This window comes from Bemisia tabaci, chromosome 10 (assembly GCF_918797505.1).
Source record: "Bemisia tabaci chromosome 10, PGI_BMITA_v3".
Classification (NCBI taxonomy): Eukaryota; Metazoa; Arthropoda; class Insecta; order Hemiptera; family Aleyrodidae; genus Bemisia; species Bemisia tabaci.
Genome location: NC_092802.1, coordinates 20,778,510 through 20,794,122, shown reverse-complemented (window position 1 = coordinate 20,794,122; position 15,613 = coordinate 20,778,510). Strand labels below are relative to the sequence as shown.

General features: G+C 41.4%; 1 protein-coding gene across 4 annotated transcripts in view; it reads left to right on the top strand.

Moving 5' to 3' along the window:
* The window catches only part of LOC109036912 (CUB and sushi domain-containing protein 1), a 258,012-nt gene that overhangs the window by 220,418 nt on the left and 21,981 nt on the right, over positions 1 to 15,613 (top strand). For all 4 annotated transcript variants that reach the window (XM_072304887.1, XM_072304886.1, XM_072304888.1 and 1 more), the window contains one exon: positions 15,147 to 15,370. In XM_072304887.1, coding sequence (XP_072160988.1) covers positions 15,147 to 15,370 — 224 coding nt within the window. The remainder of the gene's footprint in view (positions 1 to 15,146; positions 15,371 to 15,613) is intronic.

Below are 15,613 nucleotides of genomic sequence, written 5' to 3'. Positions count from 1 at the left end.
GATCATCGCAACTGACCCAGTACAAAACGTAGATCTTCATAGTGAGCTCTAATGATTTTCCAGTCTTTTCTCAAAGAAACACTCCTCAAAATTTAAATTGCGATGGAAAAAACGTCAAAATTTTGAGTTTTAGTCAAACATTATCTGGATTGCATTTTGCAAAAAGGAACCACTAGCATTGCAATGATGCTAAGCTTGTGCAACTTCATCCTTTGCAATAAAATTGCGGAAATTGTGAAAAATAAATTTACAGTTTTTAGCGAGTAAAATAGAAACTATTAAGGAATAATCGGGGTTTTCCTCCAAGACAAAAGAAGTTGCACAAACTTAGCAACATTGCAATGCTAGTGGTTCCTTTTTGCAAAATGCAATCCATCTGTGACTCTCCACTGTGCGCTGTCGGACGAAGGAAGCGAGACTCACTAACCCGTAACCCCGCGGACTCGCGATTTGTGGTCTTCGCGGCAGCTCCACGCTGATGCGCTTGATTTCTCCTCGATTCGCACTCGCGAGGAAAAGCCTCGCGATTTTCCCGAATCGAAATTGCAGCGTGACGTCGCGTCGTGTCGTGACGAGTGGCGTCGCGTCGCGTCGGAGATGCAGTCAGCCAAAGTGTGGTTGTTGGTTTCTTGAAACCGCGAGCAAGGGAATCACTTACACTGAGTTTATCGAGAAGGAACTAAGTGGGGGTGCACACTGAAGAAAAAGTTACGGGCTATATAGACTTATCGTCCGTTCCGGGCTCTGAGGCCGAAAGTTCTGGGTGCTGGAGCCGTAGCTTCGATTGCGCCGGGTGCTACGCCCGGAACTTTAGGCCTCTGAGCCCGGAAGTTCCGGGTGCTGGAGCCGTGGCTTCGATTGCTCCGGGTGCTGGAGCCGTGGCTTCGATTGCTCCGGGTCCCACGCCCGGGACCAGAGTACATCAGTTCAGCGGGGCGCTTCTTGCTCCCCATATATCAATGGCTAAACTGCGAAAAAAAAGCATCGCCATAGCCGTGTTTTGAAATCTCTGCTCCTATTTTATTTTATTTTTTTGAAGAAAAACAAGTCAACCATAACTTGAAATTTCTGCGGAATATTCTGCTAATAAAGGAGAAAAAGCAAGGAAGATTTCAAGAAATTGAGTAGACTAGTTTCCCAAGGAGAATATAAAGTACGACAGGAAAGTTCCCAACGTCGCAAAGGCTCATACAGCGTTTTGCTTTGCAGTATGCACATAGTTCCTTTAGCGTAACTCGTACGTTCAACTAACCTAGCGGAAACGCGGAAATCTCTAACTGTACTTACAATAACTCATTTACTGTTTCATAACAAGGTGAAGAAATGGTGCTGGATCCACACCATTTCGTGGGGAAAACAAAGCCAAGAAGTTCCAAAAATTAAAATTTGAGTCAAAAATACATTTTTAGAACTAATGCGCACCAGTACGAAACTGAGGAGGGGGAGTGTTCAGCTCAGGCAGTTTGCAATGGAATATTAAGTTGGAGTCACGTCGAGAGATCTATACCGGTTTGGGCCTTTTAGACCTCATCAGTAGATCACAACCGCGCAGTGAACCCAACTTAATATGCCGCAAAATCCAAGACGGCATTAAAACGCCGTCATGGATATGACCCAACTATCGACGTGACTCCAACTTAATATTCCATTGCAAACTGCCTGAGCTGATCACTCTCCCTCCTCAGTTTCGTACTGGTGCGCATTAGAGTTCAAAAAATTATTTTTGACTCTAATTTTAATTTTTGGAACTTCTTGGCTATGTTTTCTCCACGAAATGGTGTGGACCCAGCACCATTTCTCCACCTTGTTACATACAGGTTTCGGGCCACTTCTTAGTGTTTTTTTCTTCATTTACTGTTTCGTCAATACGGAGTCCTCATTCCCTGAAACAGTGACAACCGTGTGATCGCGTGTTAGCTTCCGGATGATACAGATCTAGTTCGAATAGAACCCCTCTTTTTGGGGCCGTTGTGTGACCTTGGCGCCTCAGTGGGTCCCGATTAGTCATGCCAAGTTCAAGGGACAAAGAAAGCGTCGAAAGAAACCATCTCCGGTCCAATTCCGGCGTGGAAAACGCGGGTGCGGGACCTCCGTACCACCGCACTCGGAAAGAACACCGTATGAGCCTTCAGGAGTTGCCAAATCTCCTTCGACAAATCATGAATTTTCGTGAAAATTTGTGTATATTTCTCTTCCAATTTTATAGAAGATTTTGTCCGTAATTTGATCTAAAAAATCTAAAAATTGCCACACTGAAAAGAAAGTCTCGGCGTTTTTACCAAGGTCCGTTGGTACCTTTACTATCTCACTTTTTTTACCAATTATTGATCATTTTATCAAGACAGACTGGTAAGCTTACCTAAAAACCGGTATTTTTACTGTTTTTTCCAGGTAAGAATACCACTTTTATTGGTAATCAATTCCCGGTAACTTTGCCATTTTATCTCGTTAATTCTACCACAGTCGATAAAAAATATTGGCGTTTTTATCGAGGTCCAGTAAAATTACCGAGAAAGTTCAATAATTTTACCGGGATTTCTCGGTAAAATTACCAATTCCATAAATGATAATTTTACCAAGAAAAAACTGGGATCAATGGAACCCTGAATTCTTGGTAATTTTACCGTTTTCTTAGTAAATACACCGATATTTTTTTTTTTCAGTGCAGGTCACTAAATCATACTTTTCTCCAAAATTAAATCTTTTCTGAGAGGAGTTTTGGAAACCTTCGAGTGTTCATACGGCGTTCTTCCTTAGCACGGTAGCATACCATCGTGCTTAGGAAGAGCCCCGTATGAGCCTCCAGGAGTTGCCAAATTTCCCCGGAAAAATATTTATTTTTGATGAATCTTCGGAGCATACTTTCTTCAAAATTTTAGATACTCCAGATCAAATCGCGAATAAAATTCTATAAAACGTTTGAAGAAAAATATTTTCACGTATTCTCAAATTTTCATATTTAACGAAACGAAATTTGACAACATACGCAGGTTTATACGGCGTTCTTCTCTAGGACGGCAGCTTAAATGATCAACTTCTTTGTGGAAAGGAACTCGTCTATTTTGAATGAGCCCCGAACTGCATAAGGCTACAAGCGCCCAGGGTTTCATCTGAAAATAGACTTTTTCCTTCCAGACACGATTCGTTTAGGTGACTGTGCACGTGATGAGGTCCCACCATGGTCCTCGAGACCCGTTATCTTGGGCACACTTTAATTCGAGGAGAAAAATTAAAGAGCATTTAACGGGAAAGCATGGTCACGGACATTGGTTCAGTCCCAAGGTTGGGTTGGCTATCATAGATAGGTGGACTATGCGCCGATTACTGAAACTAATAGACAAAGTTATAGACAGAGAAGACAAAGGGATATGGAGGGATCCTTTTGGCGGAAGGGGCTGGTTGCAATGGACAAAGAAGGTATACTTGTGCGGAAAGAAAACTCTTTTTGCTGTATCTTTTATGTAGTACAGACCCATCCCTCTCAGCTTTCGGTACGACTGGCGCCTATGCATAGTGCACTGGTGCAGGCGGATTCCATTCCCGAAATGGACCATCCTTTTGGGGCCGCGGCTGGCTTACTAATGCAGCAATGCACCGTTGGTCCTCCATTCGAAACGTCCGTTTAAGGAACAAAGCTCATCATCGCATCAGGAGGTTAACAGATCCATAACGATGGATTATTATTTTTTGACCTCACCAACAAGTCTCGCTGTAATAAAACTCGCAGCTCCAGGAGTGGAGCAACGGGATTTTTATATTAAAATCGACGCATGAAGGACAACTACTCGTACGTAAGGCTTCTTGAGCTTTATATGCTCTCTCTAAGAGTGCTTTTAAAATGAAGCTTTGTAGAAGGAACCATTTTCTGCGAAAAAAAATCTAGCTTTATGATATGAAATCATTAGAGTAACGGGTAACGCATAATGCCTGAGTTGCAAAGCGCTTCGGGGGGTTGGACAGTGGAGTGGACAGGGGACGTATCCTATTGGTCTGCCGTGCTAAGGAAGAACGTCGTATGGGCCTTTAGGCGTTGCCAAATTTCCCCTGGCAAATCACTAACTTTCAGGAAATTTTTTGAATATCTGTCTACCAATGTCGCAGATAATTTTGTTTGTAATTTGATCTAAAACGTCTGACAATTTCAAGGAAAAATATTCATAACTTTCCTACAAAATAAACATTTTATCGGAGGAAATTTGGCAGCTCTCGGACGTTTATACGGCGTTTTTCCGTAGCACGGCAGTAGTGTCGTCAAGAATGGTTAAACATTTTGGAGAGGGTCAGGACTGCAGCGGGCCGATTATTGAAATTGGTAGACAAAGCTATAGACAAAGAAGACAAAAGGGATATGGAGGGATCCTATTGGTGAAAGCGGGTGGTTGCAATGGACGAAGGAGGTAGGTAATAGACTAACTAACGGCAACCCACGAGAGACCCGACGGATGGTCAATAATTTTCTCCCTTAGTCTGTAAAAGCCACCCGTTTTAACAAATGGGATCGCTCTATACTCCTTATGTCTTCTTTGTCTATAAATTTCAATAATCAGCTCGCAAAAATGCTTCAGCGTGGCGTGTGCGTGGGTTGGGATCTGAGTGAGAATTTTTGGTCACTGGGAGTAGGAATAACCTTCCCCGCAAACTCTGACAGAGAAACATCCCGAGTAACAATCCCGAATTGGGTCTGAATTGGGTCGTTTTTGAACCGAGAGATTCAATTCTTCTTGCGCGCTTCCCCACGAAACTGCGCAAAAAACAACTTCAAACGTAGAATCTTCGCGAGCGATTTTAGACGCGCCTCCGGGACTCATTCAATCACACCGATGATCGTGCGACCCGCGAGGAAAGTGAATCGTTTGTTTTACGGATTTTTTCGACACTACCCTCCATTGTGTAGTAGCCTAAAGCCGATACGGGCAAGTTGAGGTGGGCAGAGTTGCCACGTTTTGCCCGAAAACTGTAAAGATACGATCATGATAATATTCCTCGGACTTTAACTCCGACTTTACTGGGGAAAAAAAAAAAAAAAAAAAAAAAAAAAAAAAAAAAAAAAAACACATTGGATCTAGAGTTCAGACTCTTGAAAACATTGACAAGAAAAAATACTCTTGATTCAATCGGATTTTCGCTCGAATCAAAACAAAATCCGCTTAAATTAAGATGCGTGGTTCTGTATTTAAGCTAGATTCTGATTACTTTTCTGAAGTACTTTTTCTTGTCGATGTTTTTAAGAGTCTGGACTCTAGATCCAATGTGTTTTTTTTTCTAGTGTTGGTTGTAACCGCCCCAAATTTGACGAATTTTACCAGACTCATTTTAACTGCTATTCATGTTTCCTAAGAATTGGACGTATTTACACTAAAAGGAACTATGTCACAAGCAATCCCTATGCACATAGTTCCTTTTAGCATCTAGATACGTCCAATTTCCAACTACCAAACCACGGCTCTCGGTTTGCGACTTTGCAGACTTCCTGTTGTACTTTATTTTTTAAAGGGAGAACTATTACCCAACGTCCATTCTCGAAAACTTTCTTGCTTTTTCTTCTCCTTGCGAGATAAATGCCAAGAAAACTTCATGGAGTGATGTTGATTTGTTCCCTTCAAAAAGATAAAACAGGAGCAGAGATTTTTAAACACTGCAAAAGGAATACGTGGTACGGGAGTTGCACCGTCGGTGTGCTGTTTTTATCCATATCAGCGGGCCGATTATCGAAATTGATAGACAAAGCTATAGACAGAGAAGACAAAAGGGATATGCACGGAAAAAAAAACTCGTGCGTGGGACCCGAAGTTTAGGTCATATGGATCTCTGAAGTTTTCAGATGAAGCATCTGAACACTTCAGGTCTAGCTGCCGAGGTTCGGATCACACATCTGAAACTTCAGTTCTTACATCTGAAGTACTTCGGTTCTCACATCCGAAGTACTTCGGTTCTCATATCCGAAGTACTTCGGTTCTTACATCTGAAGTACTTCAGATGTAAGAACTGAAGTTTCAGATGTATGATCCGAACCTCGGCAGCTAGACCTAAAGTGTTCAGATGCTCAATCTGAAAACTTCAGAGATCCATATGACCTAAACTTCGGGTCCCACGCACGAGTTTTTTTTCTCCGTGATGGAGGGATCCTATTGGTGGAAGCGGATGGTTGCAATGGACAAAGTCAGTGTAATAGAACTCGGTAACCCACGAGAAACCCGACAGTTTAGTCCATCATTTTCTTCCTTAGTCTGAAGTAAACCACACCTTTCAACCAATGGATCGTTCCATACTCCCTACGTCCATTTTGTCTATCAATTTCAATAATCAGCCCGCAGACCTTGTCCAAATGCCCATTGTGAACATCGCGTATTTACTTCCACTTTATGATAAACCACACGCGGTTTTTAAAATCGTCCGAATAAGTAGATCCCCTCCGCTTACTGACATGAAATCCGTATGTTTTTGACTGATAACTGTTTATGCTGCATGACGGCATCAGCGCGCAGAGTGAATTTAGTGCGATTAATTCGCTGAGAAATTGCTGACTGCGGTCTCCAATCGCCGCTCCTCTGATCATTTTCGCGCCAAACCGGTTGCCAAGTTGCAGCGAACACAGAATTCTCCCTTTTTAAATTCATCTCCTTGATAAGAGCATTTTTCCTCTCGATTCAATAAGAAGGCATCTTCTTAACGGCAAGTTCAAAAATGTTTTTGCTGAAATTAAATAAGTTGTTTTTCTAAAGAAGAGAACCACGCTTTCTCAATGATCCTCTCATTTTATGCTCACGTGTGAAGTCAGATTTGCACGATTCACTTTTTAAACGATGATTTTTTGCCCTGAAATTGACTCTGGGACAATCCACCGGGACTCACGCCTTACGCTTGAAACGAAACAACGAAGCGTATGATTGGGTGATAAAATTATTACAGTGGAAAGAAAGTCTCTCGGATCCAAAGTCCAGACTTTTATAACATTTGACAAGAATATAATCTTAATTCAATCGGATCTTTGTTGAGCCAGAAGGAAATCCACTTATTTTTGAATTAAGAAGCTCGGCTCTTGATCCAAGCAAAAATCCACGTGAATTAAGAGCATGTTTCTCTTGTCAAATTTTTTAAGAGTCAGGACTCTTGATCCAAGAGACTTTTTTTCCAGTGTGCCCTTGATGGCATACTCCTTTTAGAGAAGCTTCAAGCGACCGAAATAAGAATGACCTGGCAACAATGTTTAAAGACTGATCGAGAAGAAAGTGAAAACAATGGTCCAGGATGATGTATAACTACAGCTTAAGCGTTCCTCACCCATCGAGATGGATGCCGCGCCCCCCTCTCTGATTGAACTTTACTGAATGAACCCGCGTTGTTAAGAAAGTGAGAACTACAGCCTCGGCAGAAAACTGTCATATCCTGCTTTGAGATTTTTGGCACATGAATTGGAGGATCATACACGGAATTCCATGGCTCGCCTACTCCACCTTCATCAATATCAAACTTTCGATCAACATTGTGTTCCTGTCAGAATGGACTGATGATGTAGCAAGACACTTCTTGTGAAAAAATACTGTCTATAAATTCGAAGAAAAATCCAAAGTGCATTTCACCTCTGTACGTATTTTGCCCCCCGAAACTCCGAGTAATAAAAGTGCGGAGTGGAATGAAGTCCCTTCGAGAAGTTAACTGCGCTCTTACGGAGCAAAATTCACCCCTTATCTATGTAATGTCATGCAAGCGAGGAAATAAGGAATCAACCAAAATTCTAGTATCAGATCTCGTGAAATATTTTGTTGACAGCTTTCGGAACTGTCCTACAGATTTTTACTTATTTTGAAAGCGCCCATAGCTCTTACTTGTAAAACTTGAAGCTTCCTAAAACTTTACTCATCACACTTAAAACTTATTGCTTACTTTTCTTATCCAACGTTAAAGTCTTCCGCGAAAATTCGCTTAGTATTCGCGATCCCGAATCGCGCATGCACGCAAGCAATCTCGAATTTTTTCACTCACATAGTTAAAACTTATCGCTTATTTTTCTTATCCAGCGTTAAAGTCTTTCTCGAAAATTCGCTTAATATTCGCGATCCTAAATCGCGCGAATGTTTTCACTCACATTCCTAAAACTTATCGCTTATTTTGCTTGTCCAGCGTTGAAGTCTTTCGCGGAAATTCACTTAATATTCGCGTTCCCGAATCGCGCATGCACACAAGCAATCTCGAATTTTTTCACCCACATTGCTAATACGTATTGTTTATTTTTCTTAACCAGCGTTAAAGTCTTTCGCGGAAATTCGCTTAATATTCGCGATTCCGAATCGCGCATGCGGGTTGGCAATCTCAAATGTCTTCATTCACATACTTAAAACTTATTTGCGTAAAACTTATTACTTATTTTTCTTATCTAGCGTTAAAGTCTCTCTCGGAAATTCGCTTAATATTTTCGATCCCGAATCGCGCATGCGGGTTGGCAATCTCGAAAGTCGGTCATTCTGGAACGAATCTCTGGCACTCTCCTCGAGCGCGAGTATAGGGAGATGTAGAAAGCAAGGGTGGGAAGGGGAGGGGGTGGGGGTGACGGACGGAGAAAAAGCTCTGCTCTCCAACGAAGATCAGATAAAGCTTGGGTTGCAGGGGGCAGTGCGGTTATCATCCGCGGATCTCCGGCCCGATCGCGGCGTCCGCTGGAGCCCATTCATGTGGAATACTACCGTGCCAAAGAAAAACGCTCTGTGAGCATTCCTACGTTGTCAAACTTCCTTCGATAATATATTCATTCGTCAGGATAGTTGGACTACATTTTGCGATTAGGAACTATTTCTGACTCAGTTTAGAAACAATGTAAGTACCAGTAGTTCCCGTATGCACATAAGCGTTATTTACGGATGAGCCACACTGGAAAAAAAACACATCGGATCTTGAGTCCAGACTCTTAAAAACATCGACAAGAAAAAATACTCGCGATTCAATCGGATTTTTGCTCTAATCATGAACCAAGCCTCTTAATTTGAGCGGATTTTCTTTTGATTTAAGCTTAAATCTGATTGAATCAAGAGTATTTTTTCTTGTCAATGTTTTCAAGAGTCTGGACTCTAGATCCAACGTGTTTTTTTTCCAGTGCAGAAATTGTAGTTCCGTATTGTAAAATTAAGTCTAGTTGTGGATATTTTCCGTCAGAATTATCGGGTACTTCCGACTGAATTGCGAATGAAAGTGTTTGAAAAATTAAAATGAAAATCTTCACTTGTTCCCCCGAAAATTCTTATTTCATTGAGGGAAATTTTGTAACGTCTGAAGGCTCATGTACAACGATTGTTCCAAGCACGGCAGGAGAAGAGAGTCAGCTGGTATTTCTAGAAAAGATCACGGTCTGTATTGATGTAGTGTATTCCTTGTTTACGCGAAAATTAAAAAAGACAATTTTTGGAGGACCGCGCCTCGGCTGACCGGGAAAAAACGTCCACCAAATCAACTGGCCCCCGTCTTCTTTAATTTTCCCTTGTTCCATCGTTTCATATCTTCCATGAACGTGTTCTGTGCCCCGACAGCCTCCTTCTCAGTGCACTAACAGCTTTAAACTTCGCTTTTCCTGTCAGTTTCCCATCGTGTCCTTTGGACCGTCGCATCGCTCTTCGGAAGATAAAAATTCGCACATAACTCACGTACGCGGTCGAATTATAGAGTAATAACCGAGAAAAGCGGTTTGGCTCATCACTTTCCTCCACGGTGCCCCGGTGCATTCTTGCCGAGTTTCGCAAAGATTGGAGGTTTCACGAAAAAAAGAATAGGTCATTCTCATGAAGACTGAAGCGCTAGAAATGAGAATTCAAGAAATTTAGATAATCTAGTTAATTTTAGTCAATTCAAGAAGTTTAGTTAATTTAGTTAGATTTAGTTAGTTTAATTAAAGAAAGCTTTTTTAATCGACCCGTTCTGAATCTCGGAAGTCAGGAAATGTATGTGTGTGAAGCAATTCCTGTAGCTGCTTTTCTATTTAAGTTTCTGAGGGTACGCCGGATTTTTTTAGAAAAAGTATATGCTACCGTCAGTAAAAACCGGAAAATATCAGGAAATTCGATGTCATCGGGAAAATCGGTCATGGATCAGGAAATTCTGAGTGTTTCAAGCGTTTTTCAAACATTTGAGCCAATTTATGAGATATTTTAATTTGATGAATCAAATTAATGTAAATTTATTCACGCCAAAAGTCAGGAAATTCTAGATTAATTATCAGGAAAATCCAAAATGTAAAGTAGACGCCCTCTATTGTCGATTGTTGGAATTCGCATATATCATCATCGTCCGGCCAAAGTATCACAAGAGCCATGCCGCGTTTCAAAATTTCCGCCGCCATTTTATTTTTTTACAAAAGAATTGTTCAACGAAGCTGTCCGAAAATTTCACTGCATTTTCTTTGTGCTGCCGATAAAATTCAGTGAAATTTTCTAACAGATTCAACCATCACTTTCACTGTAAGAAAATAAAATGGCGGCGGAAATTTTGAAACGATGCACGACGCTTGCAATACCTACACTGGAAAAAAACACATTGGATCTAGAGTTTAGACTTGTGAAAACATTGACAAGAAAAAGGACTCTTGATTCAATCAGATTTAAGCATAACTCAAAAGGAAATCCGCTCAAATTAAGAGGCTTGGTTCTTGATTTAAGCTTAAATCTGATTGAATCAAGAGCATTTTTTCTTGTCGATGTTTTTAAGAGTCTGGACTCAAGATCCAATGTGGTTTTTTTTCCATTGTAGGCCGGAAGGTGAAGTTATAATCGCGAAAATTCGCCTAAAACGCACTCAAATAACAACGCAGCTCAGGTAACGATTAAACCAGTGAGCGATCGTTTGACCCAGTTATCGATTTCGGGGCTATTTTTCCGTTTTCCCGAACGGTTTTCCCCGCCGCCGCGGCTCGGACGTGAGGACGAGTGGTGTTCTACCGGACAGATTTTCCTCTCGCTTTTCGGCTGATTCGGTCCGAGTTTCGCGGGGAAAGTGAGTTATGATCGCTCGATTTTTCACCGGCTTAATCGAGCGATGACCATCAGGCATTCTTCTGGTCAAGGCTATTTTCCCAGTTCAGGAGCCGAGGCATCCGTCTCGATCTATTTTTGTCAGAGGGAGAGTTCCATCGGTCATCGGCTCCAGCGGGCGGATCGTTGAAATTGGCAGACAAAGCTACAGACAATGAAGACAACTGCGGGCTGATCGTCGAAATTGGTAGACAAAGCTATAGACAAAGAAGACAACAGGGATATGGGGGGATCCTATTGGTGGAAGCGGGTGGTTGCAATGGACAAAGGAGGTAGGTAATAGACTAACTTACGACAATCCACGTGAGATTCGATAGTTAGTGTTCCATGGGTGGTTGCAGGTTTCTAACAGAATAGAAGTCAAATAAGCTGTCATAAAAAGGGGGAAAACCCCTTCTAGTTTGATGGGTTTCCATGATCTGAATCGGAGGACGAAGCTAATGAAAACGAAGGCATTGAAGACAAAGGCAAAGAAAAAATGTAGAAAAGCAGAAGGAGGAAGAACAAGTGTTTGCAACGAACACCTTAATAATCGATTCTTTACCATAGCTTCAAATAGGGAAGTATCGACAATCTATCATTCACCATCCAACCTTTCGACAACAGTGAACCGAGATCTTCTGCCAATAAGCTCGCACGGTTGCAGAAGATCACGTAGCGCAGAATTACGTGACGGACCGATTTCAACTCCATGGGCCCTCCGAAGCCCTTGGTCACCCGTAGAGTGATCTCAGGGAATCAGTGGCGTGGCGTGCTCTGCGGTCTATCGATGTTTCCCCATTTGAAGTCATGGTAAAGAATCGATTATTAAGGTATTCGCTGCGAACACCCTGTTTATCGATACTTTTCCATAGGTTTAAATGGCCGATCAATCGATATATCGCAAAGCACGCCACGCCATTGCAGGGAATATCTCACAAGACGTGAGCTGACGCGAAAGGATCCCGCCGCGATGATGGTGTTCCTCTCAGGACTGCCGTGCTAAGGAAAAACGCCCTTTGAGCATTTGAATGTTGCCAAATTTCCTCTCAGTAAATATCTATTTTTGATGAGGGTATGAATATTTTTCATTGACATTTTCAGACTCTTTAAACCAAATTACGAACACTGAAAAAAAATCTCGGTGTACTTACTAAGAAAAGGGTAAAATTACCAAGAATTCAGGGTTCTATTTGATCCCAGTTTTTTCTTGGTAAAATTACCATTTATGGAATTGGTAATTTTACCGAGAAATCTCGGTAAAATTATTGACTTTCTCGGTAATTTTACTGGACCTTGGTAAAAACGCCACTATTTTTTATCGATTGTGGTAGAATTACCGAGATAAAATGGCAAAGTTACCGGGAATTGATTACCAATAAAAGTGGTATGTTTACCTGAAAAAAAAACAGTAAAAATACCGGTTTTTAGGTAAGCTTACCAGTCTGTCTTGGTAAAATCACCAATAATTGGTAAAGAAAGTGAGATGGTAAAGGTACCAACGGACCCTAGTAAAAACGCCGAGAATTTTTTTTCAGTGTAGATCAAATTACGAACAAAATCCTGCAGGAAATCTGAAGAGAAATATTCGCAAATTTTCCCAGAAATTTGAGACTTGTCGGAGGATTTGGCAACGTTCGATGGTTCATACGACGTTTTTCCTTAGTGCGGAGGAGCCTCCGCGTTTTGAGTGTCAAGAGGCTCTTGAAAAAGGTTGGAAAGGCTCTCCTGTCCTCGAGCACCAACGTCATCCATCATTCGCCGCTGTCGATTGCGCTTTGCGTGCGGTGAAGGAGTTTGAACTTCGGACCACCCTCATTGTAGAAGAATGTCTTCGTTTTTTTACGAATGGCGCCAGAGTTATCGATTGCATCGGTTTGGTTATGGATGATGAGGAAAGTATTCCGGGCGAGGCGTCATTTTTTAAAAGCTAGAAAGCATGACCAGACCACAGACGCGGAGATTTGAAACAAACCTGGTTCAAACTACGCAAATGGAGAAGTTGCATGGTGTCTGAAATTTTGTAAATTTCGTGAGCAAGAAGAAATTACTGAATGCACTGACATGAGAGTATCTTCGGTTTTCAAAATGCACAATCATTAGAGGAGGTATGGCCAAATTACCCAGTGGATCATTTGCAAGTGTCTTAAATTTTGTGAATTTAATCTCTAAAATGGAACTGCTAGTAAAACTGAGTGCGAGGATATCCTTGGTTTCTAAATTGAACAATTATTGGAGATGATATGGCAAAACAACCTAATCTGCTAAAATACAGATGTTGGAATATATAATGGAATATATAATGGAATATTTAATGGAAACTGCCGTCAGATGATGTTACAAGGCGGCAAATTTTCTTACTTTTAAATCAATTTTTCTCCAATTTCCCATGTCAGAAAAAAATTATGAAAAATACTGCGAACTCAGCTCATTAGGTACTCTCTCAGATAGAGCAATAAAATTTGTGTGTGCAAATTCTCCATTTGCTAAAATACATGTGTTTAAGCGGGAACAGTTTTTCTACTGTCTTTCAAATCGAGGAAAAAAATCATAAAAAATACTTCGCATTTTATACGCATAAAACGCAGCTTATCAAGTACTCTTAGATGCAGGAATAAAATGTTTACGTGCAATTTCCCCTTAAGTGCAAAAGAGTAGATTTTAGTCTTTTTTTATTGTGATGATCCTGATCTTTGTGCCATTCGACCTTCGATAAGTCGACTTATAGGGCTGTATCTCTTGCGTGCAACGGACCCATTGAATGGATTCAGTAGAAATATATGTGAGCTCAAAACTACCCCTAACTTTTTTTCTTAGTTATAGATCCTCGTGTATTCACGGTTTAAAATTTTGGAGTAAAATTCTGTGCCGGAGTCTATACTTACAGCACCCAAAAACTTTGAATTATATAAATGCACTGGTAAAAAAAAAGTAGCTTGGACCTAGAGTCCAGACTCTTAAAAACGTTGACAAGAAAAAATACTCTTGATTCAAATGGAAATCCGCTTAAATCAAGAGGCTTGGCTCTTCGATTCAAAGAAAAATCCGATTGAATCAAGAGTATTTTTTCTTGTCAATGTTTTTAAGAGTCTGGACTCTAGATCCAAGCTACTTTTTTTACCAGTGTGCGGAGCGAAATATAATCTCCTACGGTAGTGGCTTACACTATTATACGGAGCGGTATATTTGCTTTGTGGAGTGCCATACACTTTTATATATGGTGATCATTTCACTTCAATCCTCGAATTTCACTCCTCGACGTTCAAGAGTGAGTTTTGATTGGTTTCATTAGTTTTAAAAACCTGAAACACGCGACGCACATTTCTACATCAATTTGATTATGCTCGCTTCAGTGAGACAATGCCAGCGACTTGCGACGGTAAGCCACTAGGAAGCAAGAGGGACGGAAGAGGGTAAAAGGTGGAAACAATCACGGAAAGTCAAAGCGCCTTCATTTTTTAGGACGCAATACGGACATCCACTGAGCACGAATAGTTGCATCCAGCCTTTTGCTTTCTTATCCGCTCGTTAAAGTCTCCGGACTCCTCACGGCCACGTTTGCTATGCACAAAGGAACCAAGCCACATCAGCTATTGCCAAATTTATTTGGGCAATTAAATTGTTTTACTTGTAAGTGGTTGTGCGGATTTTTGTGCAAATTTCAGTAAATTGTCTGCACAGGATGAAGCAAATTGCTTAAAGTTTTTAAAGCAATCCCCACACTGGAAAAAAAACACAATGGATCTAGAGTCCAGACTCTTAAAAACATTCACAAGAAAAAATACTTTTGATTTAAGCTTAAATCTGATTGAATCAACAGTCCTTTTTCTTGCCAATGTTTTCAAGAGTCTCGACTCTAGATCCGCAATGTGTTTTTTTTTCCAGTGCACACACATTCTCTTCTAAAAAATTAAATTGCCCGGTTAAATTTCGCAATAACTGATGTGGCTTGGTTCCTTTCTGCTAAACGCGGTCCAGTTAAGACAGTGTAGGCAAACTTGTAGATCATCAACTCTAAGCATTAAATAAGTGATTTTTTTCTTCTTTTTTTTTAAAAAAAAGAAAATTGTCACTTTTGTCCATGTATACCACAGTTATTGAGTTCCTCAGGCGTTTCCAGGTTTTAATTTTTGGTATCTTGTGCCTTTGTTGCAGGCAAGAACAAACCGGCGACCATCATCGTTCGCGTGGGCAACAACCGGCCAGACCTGGGTACTAACCCGGTCTGCAACCGATTCACCGGGTTCCTGGAGGAGGGTAAGCCCCTGTTCCTTCCGTGCAACCCCCCAATGCCGGGCGCTTTCGTCAGTGTTCACCTGGAGACGACCGCCGGACAGAGCCAGCTTTCCATCTGCGAGGCCTTCGTCTACACCGACCAGGTAATAAATCCATGCGAGTGGGGATTCAGGGAAGTTGAAAACACTGATTTTCCTCGCGGGAAAAATGATACAGTGCTGAGCACTGATTGTTCAGATCAAATGGAGCCAGCTACTATGGCAGTATTGCTGAGACCTACCATCTGTGGGGCTGGACCCAGGGCCGGATTTACCTATGGTGCATCGGTGCAACTGCACAGGGCGCCAGATTTTGAGGGGCGCCAAATTTTGGGGATTTTTTTCCGA